At 28.1% G+C, this 13,636-nt stretch overlaps 1 protein-coding gene across 1 annotated transcript; it reads right to left on the minus strand.

Moving 5' to 3' along the window:
- Window positions 1-454: 454 nt before the first annotated feature.
- LOC148765666 (wax ester synthase/diacylglycerol acyltransferase 4-like) lies at window positions 455-7,822 on the minus strand. Its single transcript, XM_088811672.1, has 5 exons — window positions 7,531-7,822; window positions 6,682-7,236; window positions 3,938-4,291; window positions 3,706-3,843; window positions 455-779 (listed from the first exon to the last, which is right to left on the minus strand). The coding sequence occupies exons 1-5, from the start codon at window positions 7,705-7,707 to the stop codon at window positions 627-629; spliced, it is 1,377 nt and encodes a 458-aa protein (XP_088667798.1). The 5' UTR covers window positions 7,708-7,822; the 3' UTR covers window positions 455-626.
- Between the last annotated feature and the right edge of the window lie 5,814 nt (window positions 7,823-13,636).

Consider the following 13,636-nt stretch of genomic DNA (forward strand, 5'->3'; position numbering starts at 1 on the left):
ATTACACAGGGGTACCTTTTGCAATTTACTCATATATATATATATATATATATATATATATATATATATATATATATATATATATATATATATATATATATATATATATATATATATATATATATATATATATATATATATATATATATATATATATATATATATATATATATATATATATATATATATATATATATATATATATATATATATATATATATATATATATGCGAGTGGATTAGAATTTTGGTAGCCGATTTGCAGATCTAAATAATGAAAGTCAGTAGAGAAAAAAAAGACTGAAAAATAAGAAATGTAATTAATTTTAATTTTTTTACAAATATATCATTAGGGTTTCATAGGTTGACCTAGCATTTTTTACTTTTATATATAAGATAACAAAAAAAAAAAAAATCAATTAAAGCTCTATTAGAAGTAAATGAAAAGAAAAATCTGGAGAAAAAAAAATTTATTACAAGAAAATAATAACATAGTGCCGCACTCGAATATTAGCCCATGTATTAAACAAATTACGGAGGCAGATTAACAAAATAAAAATAAAAATAAAAATAAAATAGGAACCTTAAAATGAAAGTTTATTTTTTTCAATTGTATTTATTAATATTTTAAATAGAAGGAAAAGGGATCGCTGTTTCGAAAATCATATCAAAGGCATCTTGAACGCACTGTCTGAATTTTGGTGCATCAATTAAATCATTTTCTGTTCCCAAAGCAATTCTCAACTGTCCCATGTAACTCACCATTGTTACTGTTAAGTTCTGCAAAAATTGATGAATAAAAATAATTACATATAATGACAAGGACTTTGCTAAATGGCAAGAATCTGGCTAGCCAAAATAGCATTTATTTCATTTTTTTGGTTTTTTTCATATATTTAATACCATTTATGCCCTTAGTTATTTTGGCTCCAAGATCTATTCACAATTTCTTTTCTAATTTCCCTCCCTATTTTCCCTCCTAAAATATAGAACCCCTCAATTCTAAATTTTTAGTTTTCACGTACAGTAAAAAAAGAATACATTATATCAATTTTACAAGTTTCAATAATAATAATAATAATAATAATAATAATAATAATAATAATAATAATAATAATAATAATAATAATAATAATAATAATAATAATAATAATAATAATAATAATAATAATAATAATAATAACAAAAAATGACGAAATATTATTATTATTATTATTATTATTATTATTATTATTATTATTATTATTATTATTATTATTATTATTATTATTATTATTATTATTATTATTATTATTATTATTATTATGTCTACAACAAAAAAAGACGAAATATTCTCATCTACTTCACTATTTTGAAAATGGGTTGCAATGGAGAAAACTTAATCGATTCAAATCTTACGATTAACAATTTGATTTTTACGATTTTTACGAATTATATTGTATTACTTTTTATGATATAATTCAATTAGAAATATATTATACTTTAATTATAATTAGTTAGTGTCATTAATATGTTCTTGTCAACACATTTTCCCTCTAAAATACAATTATACCAAGTATTAAAATAAAAATAATAACATAGTATTTTGATTCTACTAATCATCTATAGTTTTATTTTAAAGTAGAAAGATTAATTGGAATGAGTTATGATCTATTTTTGTTAAAATAAACATCATCTACATTTTTGTTATATATATATATATATATATATATATATATATATATATATATATATATATATATATATATATATTATTGTCAATAATTGATGTCAATCGATTATATTTTTTGAATAAAGTTTAAGAATTGAAAGGAATTGAGTATAATTAATACAAATCTTACTATTTAATTAACTAAATATTAAAAGAAAAATCACATATAGTATTTTTATTCTACTCCTAATATATACTTTTGAAATAAACATCTGATATTAATTTTTATTAAAAATTATCACACTTTCGATTTTAATAATATAGGTGAGCTTGTATTAAGTCATGCATTAGCATATAGTTAGTTAATTCAATTATTTGTATTTTTCAATAGTGGAAATTAATAATAATAATAATAATATTGAATAATTATTACTCTTTATAATATGACATTTTATAATATATTAGTGAATAATAATAAATAGGAAAATTAATAATTTATTAAATATTATTTAAATAATAATGATGAATCATTTTACACTATAAAGTTATGGTGAGTATATATATATATATATTCGAAGTAATGTCCTAAGCATTTTTTATGCCCCGGTGGTTTGCATTGTTGTGCACATGCGCGAGACCTGAGTTCGATTCCTGATCACAGCATTTTTTGTAACAAAATCTGATTTAATATTTTTGTTAGGAAGGGTTAGGAAGGAAATTGGAAGTTGTGTAGGAATGTACCAAAATATTCAAATTTAAATATGGGCAAATGGGAAAAAGGCCCATCACATGGGACTTAAATGCATTTTGGTCTACAAAAAAAACAGTCTCTCAATTAAGCCCATCCCCATGTCTTTAGTCTAAAATACCCTTAATATTATAATTCTTATCAATTCCACCCATTATGATCTAACTTCCTTAATATTACACATTGACCCCGGAATTAAACAAATATATCACATTAACCCCCAAAACTTTTTTTTTCAGAAAATAATTTTTTTTCTGAAATGTCCAGATTCCGGCGTTGACTTTTTTTTTCGAAAACTTTTTTTTTTCCTGAAATTTTTTCCGGTCGGTCAACCACCGTTGACCGCCGGTCTCCGGCGTTGACTTTTTTATTTTTTTTTTGAATTTTTTTTTTCTTAGAAGAAAAAAATATTTTAATTAATATTACTGTTTTAGCTACTAAATTACTGTCTCAGACAGTAATATTACTGTTTGGGACAGTAATATTATGAATATTATTTTTTCCGAACAGTAATATTATGAATATTATTTTTCCGAACAGTAATATTATTAATATTATTGTCTAAGACAGTTAAATTACTGTTGAAGACAGTAATTTAGCATCTAAGGCAGTACTATTAATTAAAATATTTTTTTTTAAGAAAAAAAATGAAAAAATATTAATTAAATTGGGCTAAAATTGGTTAACTGATTAAATTGGGCTAAAATTTGTATTCGTTTGCTAAATTATTAATTAATAATATTGTATTCGTTTGGGTTAAAATTGGTTAACTGATTAAATTGGGCTAAATTGGGGTGTAAATCATGAAATTGGAGTTGAATTGGGTTTCAATGAATTAGGGGTAATTTTGGTATATATAAAGGGATTTTCCTTATTTGCAAATAAGTTTGAAAGACAAAAAAATTGGATGTCCATCTTTTAATTAAGTGCCCTTGTCATAGGCCTATTTGCTATTACCCCTTTAAATATTAATTGTATAGGGGCAAAATAGTAATTATACTTTATGACTTTTTTCAATATTACAAAATTGCCATTTTCTGGCTGGCCAGAATCTGGCCATGTAGCTTTATTGTAATGGGAATTATGATAAACTATAAAATTAAATTTAAAATATATAAAATATAGTTAATATCTAGATTTGAATTAATTATGTTAAAATAGAAAAAAAGGACAGATAATATTATGGGACAGACGGAGTATTTAGTTGGTACTAAAAACAGTAACCGTACCTTTTAAACACAATATAATATTTCCGAAATTAATATTATTTTCTAAATTAAAAACAATAAGAAATTAAATTTTAATACCTGAGGAACACCAACATTCATGAAATACATGCCTTTGATTGGTTGATTTGATAAAGCCATTCTTTCCATTGGTCCTATTATATTTGAAATTGTCATGCTTGTGTTCTTCAATGTTCTATGTATGTATTCAGCTGTCACCTAATATATACAATTTATTAATTAACACCCTAAAAAAATAATAAAAAAAAAAAAGAATTATTTATTTTAATAAATTATTTATTTACAAAATTACCTCAGGGCCTCTTAATTTCCTCAATGTTTCGAGCAATTTGCTAGTTAAAATCACTGCAGCAAAATTTCTTTTCTTCTTAATTACTTTCTGAGCCTCGAGAACAAAACTGAGAGGATCAATTGGGTCTGAAATAGTTAATTTAGGGACTGGAACGTGAAGAAAAGCAAATTGATTTCCCCATAGTGACTCGCCATTCTGTTTGACCATTTCCGAGATTGATTTGTAGCCGCTGATATTTCTTGTGTTGAGAAGAACCAATGCCGTTGACTTTGCATTTGACTGGTCATGTTTCGTTGACTTTATGTATAGTCTGATCCCCAAGAACAATGCTCCACATATCACATCATTTATCGTCTGTCGGAAAATAAAATTGAAATTATATTTTAATTTTTATTAGAATTTTAAAAACACTATTAGTGAAAACTAATAGTGTTTAGTGTTGAAAACTATTTTATTTAAAAAGATTACATAATTGTTTTTATTAAAATATCCTTTACTATCAGTGATAAGAGATATAAATAATGTTTAGGGTTAAATACAGTTTGCACCTTTGTACTATCACTACATTCACATTTACCCCTCATGTACTATGAAATGCAACAAAACAGCCCTCACATTACCAATCAACTCTCACGTCTCTAACGACGTTAGTTTCTGCAGTATACTTACCTTTTTACCCTTACTTTTATTTTAAAAAAAAATACTATTTTCTGACTTGGGGAAAAAAAATCTTAGACATACAGAACAAAAGAAGAATAGAAGTGAGAAACCTTCCCCTCTTCTCCCCTTTCATCTTCACCATAGCGATTGAACACAACATGTATGTTTTGGAAGCAATTCGAAGAAAACTTGGTGTAGACAAATGTAAGTTATCAAATTACCGCTTAATTTAGGGTTGAGATATTTTGGGAGTTTTTATCCCACGCACAATTTGGGTTTAGATCTTCAAGGGTTAAGTTACAGACCTATTTTTAGAGAATTACCAACACAAAATTTATGGTTTGGGAGTAGTATTCACAATAGAAGCTGTATTTTATATTTAAATTGATGTTCTTTTGGATTTGGGGATTTTGGGATTTAAGGGTTAGGAATTTAGAAATTTTTTTTTTTTTTTCGGGAATCTATTTCAAAAGGGCTTTGAAGAGAGGGTTTCTATATTCAGTACAATTTTGGGGATTTTTGGGTTTAGGAATTTTTAGTTTTTGGGAATTTTTGGGATTTTAGCCACAATGTGCTTCTGTAATTTACTTATTTTCATGTTTTTTTTATGTAGGTTAAAATGTCTGATCCATTGTTTACCCTTAGGATTAATCATGGAGGGAGGTTCCAAACTTATTTTAATTACGCTGGGGAAATGGTTTCAATTATGCCGAACATTGATCCTGATTTAATGTCGTATTTTGAGCTGTTAGTTATGGTTAAAGAACTTGGATATCCCGAATATTGATCCCGGTTTATATTATAACTTTCTACTTTTGCATTGTAACTATACTAGTCATAACGAATAATCTATTTTTGCATTTTAGGTAACACAAACTTGTCAAGGTTTTATTGTTGCCGTAGGACATTCAACCCAAGTATCTACAACTGGTGCAACAAACTCTAATAGGAATTGAGCTAGAGGGACTATAAGAAGAGGTAGAGGTAGGAAGAATACAATACTTGGAGTGGGAAATTGGAATAGTGTAAGAGATTTTAGACCTCGTGGGCAGATTATTTAACTCTCTTCAAATTTCTTAATTTATACTTGAAGGCCTGCAAAGTATTCATTAATTTACTACGAAGGTTCCACCATCAAGGCATGACGGAAGATCAGCTTCCGCGGATGGAATACCAGCCCAACAACACCCAAGATTGAACCCAAGATTTGGGAATATGTTGTTCTCAAGTCAACCTACTCCAACCAATAATTTCACTTTTACTACTGATAATGGGGATCATTGAAGCTTGTGTAGCTTTATTTTTAGATGATTCTTAATGTTTTGGGTGATATATTTGATATTTGATGATTTGAAATTATATTTTGATAATTTGGATGTTCGCTTTGGTACTTTCGATAGATTTGACATGTTTTGCCATTATATTTTGGTACTTTTGCTACTTTTGACACCTTTGATGATTTTGAACATTGGTTTGGATGATTTCACTTTTACTATTGACGTTGGGGATCATTGAAGCTTGTGTAGCTTTATATTCAGATGATTTTGAAGCTTTTTATTGATATATTTGATGGTTTTGAATTATGTTTTTATATTTTGGATGTCCGTTTTGGTACTTTTGCTACATTTGAACTACCGGAAGATATTTTTAAACCGAGTGATTATAAATTTAAAAAGAAATTAAAACTAATTTCTAGAATATAAAAATTTGTTCAGAACTTTTGGGTAAAAAAAAGGTTGGGAACAAAAAATAGGAAGAAATCGGTTTGAAATTGAGTACAAATAACTGAAGAATGATGTACACATTTTATACACAATAAAGAGGTATTTTGGTCTGAAATTTTTCAAGGGGTAATATAACGAATAGTCAACCACTGAACATTTTTTTAACAAAGATGGACGGCATAGGCTGTTTTATCGGATTTCATAGTACATGAGGTACATGCGACAGTGCTACAAACTGTATTTAACTCTAATGTTTGTAACAAAGTTGAATTAGTAACGGTATAACAGGAAAAAAAAATACATTATTGAAACTCTAATGAATACAAATATGGAATGGTGAATGGGAATATAAATACATACCACATGAAGACTAGCCTTGACTTTCTTGATTTGGTCAACTGAGAAGACCATGGTTGTGATTGTGATTGGCCGGAACTCGACCCCGTCATCGCCCGATCGTATCGGAGTTTTATCATCTTCAAGCACTATGCTCTTCAAAACACTCCATCCAAAATCATACACACTATCAAAAGCCCTTGATAAAATGTTATTTTTACTATCATTAGTTTGTATTTTCTGATTCAATAAAGGGAAAGTCAATGGGAGTTGAGGATTATCTGCCCTTTGCAAGCAAGAAAGAAGAGCTCCCATTAGTGAGTAGCCATCTCCAAGTGAGTGGTGAAGTTTGAAGACAAGATTTTGAGCTGCATTTTTTGTTGGGTAATTTATTATGTGAAATTCCCATAATGCCCTGCTCTCTGGTAATTGTTGTAGGGATATTTTGGACAAGTATTCAGACAGGCAATCCTCGTAGAATTCGGGTGATTTTCCACGTGGGAAATTTGGGATTTTGATATGTTCTTGGATATCCACTTCCACCTTTTTCCAGTGTTTTTTTCCATTTTTGTCCTTCACCTGTGATTTATTATTAATTAATCTTTGTTTAATTTATCACCCACTATTTTTTTTGGTCATAAAGACTTTATTATTCAATTATTTAAAAAGATTTGGGGTCTCGATAAAACCTTGTAAGCCTACATAAAGTGAAAGTGTATCTCTAAAATGGTAATAAAAAGTCCGAGACTCCCCTAACTTTTCTACTATTTCATAAAATTAATCACACTTATAGAATTAAAAAAAATATATAAATTTATAAATATATAATTAACACACACAAACACACAGTAATGAAGAAAATGTAGCAATTACCATGAGAGATGAGAAACGAGGGTTGATTGGAAGAAAGACAGTTTGGAGCAACGTGTCGAGCCGGGATTGGTCGATCGGGAATTCTAATTCAAGAACAGCAATTATAGATACTGAAATAACAGAGCTGGTGAAGTATTGTCCAGTTGGACTAACTGGTTCTAAAATTTCATTTTCCATTGAGTGTATATAAAATATAATAAAATGAAATGGTTTAGTGTGTGTGTGAGTGTGTTGTGTGTGTTTTTTTCTTGCTCAATGAGACACATCTATATATATTGTCAAGTGATGAGTCGTGCATTAAGTTTATTTATAAGTACTTTATTTGCTGTAAGTTGGTTGTTGGAATTCATTTATTGATCGCAATTAAGACCTCTCTATTATTTCGAAACTTTCTAAAACACTCCTAAAGTTTCATCCAATTTAATTTAATCTTAATTTTATCAATTGATTAATTTTGACCAATGAAACCCCGGTTTGAATCGCCGGTTTTTTTTTTTTTCTAACAAACTTTTTTCTGGCGTTGACTTTTTTTTAACTGGGTTGACTTTTTTTTTTTTGCCGCTGTTGACCGATAGTCGAATGCCAATTTTTTAATTTAAAATGTGGAGTAGCGCATAAATATGATTTAAAAAACAAAAACAAAAAAGAAGTCAAAGCTGATAACCGGCGAAAAAAACTAATTTCATAGAAAAAGTTAAATAAAATAAAAAAGAAAAAATCAACACAACTTAATGATGGGAAAAAACGTTAAAAAAAAAAAACAAAAGGACCGATGTTGGCTCCAAAAACAGATGTACTAGAGTGGTTGCCTCGTATCCAAATTATTTCGCACATGCCTAAATTTGTGTTGCGCAGGCCGATCCACTAAGAGCAATTTGAGGAGAAGAAATTAGGAATCTTTAGAAAATTTTCAAATTGTACCTTGGTTCCAAAATTTAAGATAAAATCTTTGTTAGCAGTATGAAATTCTACTATTACGTTGCTAGGCATTAATATATTAATTAAAGTAATAATATTGTGATCAGGAAAAAAAAGGCAAAATGAGTTTTTTAGTCCTGTAAATTTACCAGTTGGGAGTTTTAGTCCATCATGTTTTAAAATCAGAAATTTAGTACTTATAGTTACAAAAGTTGGGAAATTTGGTCCTATGACCTACTATAACAGGTAATGTGATGGTTGGTTGAATGAGTTGGCATTTAAAATATAAAAATAAATAGATTAAAAATAAATTAGGTGATGGCTAATGAGTTGAATGATTTTAGAGAGAAATTTGATCCTCCATATCAAATTCACCAAAATAATGAAGAAAATTTAACATATTATTTTATATATTCATTTTTTTGTTATATTTGCAATAAAAAACCACAATAAATTATTGAATAAAATCTACCATTATATTTTTTATGAAGGAAATAAGACTAATTAATGTGTAATAAATATTTCTTAGTTTTTATTTGATAAAAATAGTAATTAAATTCATATTTATCTAAATATTTTATTTTTTACAAATCCATACTTAGTGATTACAATGAAAAAGAACTAACAATCAAATTCAACAAAAATACGAAAAAGAACCATTTATTAAAACTTATTGTAAAGTTAAATAACATGCACAATCATAATTAGTATAACACATCAAATACACATTTACGAATTAACCAACAAAATAATAAAATATATTCAAAATTAAATGTACCAAAAAAACATTCTAGAGCCTCCAAACATAAAATACATTATCAAACCAAGAGTAACAATTATCCATAACGAGTAATAAAAAATAGTTCATTACAATTTTTATCAATTGAAAACTATGAAATATTAATTAAAAAATGGTAACTTCAAAATGCTTATTTCATTTGTCAAATAAAATAAAAATTGATAGCATGTTTTATTTCTCTCCAAAATCGTCCAACTCATTAGCAACATTACCTAATTTATTTTTAATCTATTTATTTTTATATTTTAAATGCCAACTCATTCAACCAACCATCACATTACCTGTTATAGCAGGTCATAGGACCAAATTTCCCAACTTTTGTAACTTCAGGACTAAAATTCTGACTTTGAAACATGGTGGACTAAAACTCCCAACTGATAAACTTACGGGACTAAAAAACTCATTCTGCCGGAAAAGAAAAGGTAAAAATAAAAATCAAGAGAAAGAAAAAAGTTGATGTAGTTATCAGCCAATTCAAAGTCGGTGAACGGTACCAAAAATAATATTAAAAAAAAAAATCAATACCGATTAGAAGTTAATTTTTTTTAAATAAATAAACTGCGGTAAACGGTAACGGTGGTAAAAATGGGGATGATTGGTCAAAATTGGTTAATTAATGAAATTAGAGTTAAATTAAAATCGGATGAAATTCTAGGGGTTTTAATTATAATATTTTGATATAATACAGTGGTCTTATTACAAGTTTCTCAAAGAAAAATCTCAAATTTCGCCTAATTCAACCATTGACTGTTATTTGTTGATGATCAAACAGACAGAGACACCAAATGTATTAAAATGTGGTAATATTAAAGTGTATTTTGTTGACGACGGTAAATAGGAGACTAAAAGTGAATAACGTACAAAAAAATTACTCTAAACATTGACCACAATATTTTCAGCAAAACATCACAATAATCACAATTCTTGTCTCTTGACAACAACTCACTTTTAAATGATCTCAAGTCAAAATCTCGTAAAGTGTCATCTATGATTTAAAAGTAGGTATTAATTATTTCTGAATATGGCCTAAGAACCTAGAAAAGTGGAAACCATTATGTTGCACTCATTTACTCAATACCTTCAATGAGTGATGGCGTGATGTGGATAGATGAGAAGGAAAAAAATGGAAATAAAATTGAGTAAATTAAAACAATATATAAATATCGGGCAAATTACGGCCATTTCTGAGGTATGACTAAATTACAAAAGATCCCTTTTGTTTGGGTAATTATAGTCGCCCCTTCCTTTTAAATATTTTTACATAAAATTTATGTAATTCGTTTATTTATCAAACCAAATTGTATATTTAGTTCGGTAAACGGTATGAAATGTTGGCGTACTGAAATTCGGTTCAGTTTCACCGAATTAACATTCCTAAATTTACCTCTGGAGAGATCTTTTCATAAGATAATACATAGTTGAGGGGTAGTAAGTACTGAAACAAGAGCGGGATTTTCGTAATTTGACCATAACTCAGCGGGTGACAGTAATTTGCCCTCTAAATGCATAACTTATAACATTTTTCTCAAATGAGACCTTGGGCCAGGGCCAGTGCCCGGTTTTCCCATTGTAAACTTACAACTAATCATACTATACATGGGTTGATTACATTACCGATTCAACTTTAATTGACGAAAATTTTAATTTATCCCCCCAAATTTGTTGGCTATTGTAGGACTTGGTTGAAGCTATTGTGAAGGAATTAGAGTTCCAATCGGCAACCATTAAGATATCAAAAAAATCCAAGATACCGCCAGACCACCGCCATAACAATGGTGTCGGTGAGTTTGGCGCCGAAAAGCGATAAGGGCCGGTGACTGATTATTCCTGAACTTCAACTAATAAAATAACTTTAGACCGCTGAGAGTATCTGTCTAGCATGCTCTGTCTTTTCTCTTCGTAATAGAAGACCTAAGAATACATTATTTAAGAAAGTGACATTCTTTTATATATTTGGGTACATATCGAACCATGTCGATAACTCAATATTAGAGGGTAATGTACATTTGTTTCAATTTATACTCGACAAAAATTAATATTTCGACAAACATTTGTTATGCGTAACCACACGTTCCTGTGTGCATAACAAATTATGTTTTTAGCAACCGGCGATACATCTACCCATTTCATGGAATACGTTCGTGTTAAATGCATGACACAATTGTTTTATTGGTTTTAATTTTTTTTAAATAATCATTAATAGTGTAATGACTGTAAAATTTATTTAAGAACATATTTGAACAAAATATATAAGTGTTATGCTTAATTGTGCCTGGCCAATAAGCTTACAATTTCTCTATTTACTTGGCCATGAACCCGATTTAGAAGAACACTATTACGAAAGTCCAATCACCTTCAGCTAAGGTTTGGCCCAACAAATTAACCTCAACCCAATCGACAAGGTATAAATAACGATTTAATTCATTTATTAAATGTACGCCCTATTATATGGACAATTCTACAATTCGTATCATCTCAACTATTTCTACTATCCGCACGTCTGACTTGAGCGTCGGAGGGATTTCCGCTGGATCAACTCCCGACCTAGTTCACGTGTTCTCTGTTCGCAGGTATCTCAGGACCATCTAGCACATGAGCCGTGATCCACTTTACTCTTCCAGCTTCTTCTACCTTCACTATGTAAGGAGATTTATTTATAGAATCATCAATAAGGATTTATAACATTTTAAGCCAAAGATGCTTTGAAATTGAATTATATATTTATATTGAGTACAAGGTCTTGATCTAAATAGAAATGACCATTTTCTGTAGAACACATAATTGAATGAATACAAGATACACATTTATCATTTTAAACTCCAAAAAATTCAATTGAAGGACATTACCAAACGTATGTCCATAAATAGTGATACATTCGGCTAGATCGAGCACGTTTGATGTTCCCAAGACAAATATATTAGTGTACATTTCAATACTACATGTTTTTTTTTAATGTTTTAATTTATTGATTTTTAAATATATAATACATAAATGGTTAACCTAAGGACTATAAACGATGATTAAATACATGTTTGAACATAATTTATAAGCATTCGTACCACTTGGAGCCCAAAATTGTACAATATTAAATGATTTCCTCATATGGAGTAGAAAGTCTTGGTGTACGAGTGACATACTCATATTGTAGATAGTGTGCTAAAAATCGGCCGACGCGGTCGATTAATCGGTCTTCGAGGTGGAGGCAGTCTAAAACCTTAATAATTTTAGTGTAAAGATTAGAAAAATCGATTTTTGCATGTCAGGTTGTTTTAGGTGGTCTGAGGCGGATTAAACTTTGGTGTAAAAATCGGTCAAAAATGGTTTTTTTTTTTTTTTTTTTAAATAAAAAAAAGTTAGGCTTTTAATTAGAAATGAGTTTATGCTTTGTTTTATTTTGTTACTGTTAATTTTTATTTTTAAAAGACTAAATGATATATGCTTGCAATGTTCAAATATAATTTTGGATGCACAAGATTTTCGTTTTATTTTTATTTTGTAAGGATATTTATTATATTATGATCTTATTATTATTAAAATTTTATTATGTGATTATGATCTATAAATGATGGGAATAAAATCATTTTTAATATATTTTTATATATATTTTAAGTATTTACAAATAATATCTAAAATTATATTATATTAAATTTAAAAAAATGATTTATTTCGATTTATCAGCGATTAATTACCGTCGCACCAATTAATCGTGAGTTAGTGCCTAACCGACTTGGGTCTGATTCCCAGTTTTACAACCTTAAGTGTAGATAGTAGAAGTAACAATTTTCTAGACAACAAATAATTCGATGAATACAATATACATGTTTGTATACAATATGACTCGTGGACTTGTAATATGGCAGTATTTGATCAGATGAGATTTCAAAGAACTCAATAATTAACATACGCGTGGATCGAGCATGCAACTTTATATCTTCCAAAGACATATGTTTATGTGTACATTTCAATACTATGTTTCTTTTCATATTTTCATTTACTAATTTTTAATTATGTAATGAATAATTAATCGTTTAACAACTATGAAACATGTTTTTAATATAATTTGAAGCCCAAGATGCTTGAAAATTGAATGATTTACTTATATTCAGTAGAAAGTCTTAATGTAAGAGTGAAATAATAGATAGAAGTGACCATTTTCAAGACTGTTGACATCGAAATTTTGTTAAATTATGGGATTAAATTACAAATTAATAGCCCACATGAATTGGTTATTAATTTGGATCTCGGATCAAGGTCCATAATATAAATTTGGACTTTGAATCAAAATCCATAATAAATTTGAATTTTTACAAATATGTTAAATGATTTAACCAAAAAATAAGTAATAAATTCTTATTTTTTGTGTTAATTATTTGGGCCCAAGTCTAGCCC

Source organism: Erythranthe guttata, chromosome 13, assembly GCF_056151865.1.
Source record: "Erythranthe guttata isolate IM_541 chromosome 13, IM_541, whole genome shotgun sequence".
NCBI lineage: Eukaryota > Viridiplantae > Streptophyta > Magnoliopsida > Lamiales > Phrymaceae > Erythranthe > Erythranthe guttata.

Bases quoted from the DNA above. Each gene is read 5' to 3' on its own strand.
- LOC148765666 (XM_088811672.1), bottom strand. From the start codon at position 7,707: ATGGAAAATGAAATTTTAGAACCAGTTAGTCCAACTGGACAATACTTC. The intron at 4,292-6,681 runs GTATGTATTTAT...ATTTTCCGACAG, and splicing joins TCAAGGCTAGTCTTCATGTG to ACGATAAATGATGTGATATG. The intron at 3,844-3,937 runs GTAATTTTGTAA...TGTATATATTAG, and splicing joins GGAAATTAAGAGGCCCTGAG to GTGACAGCTGAATACATACA.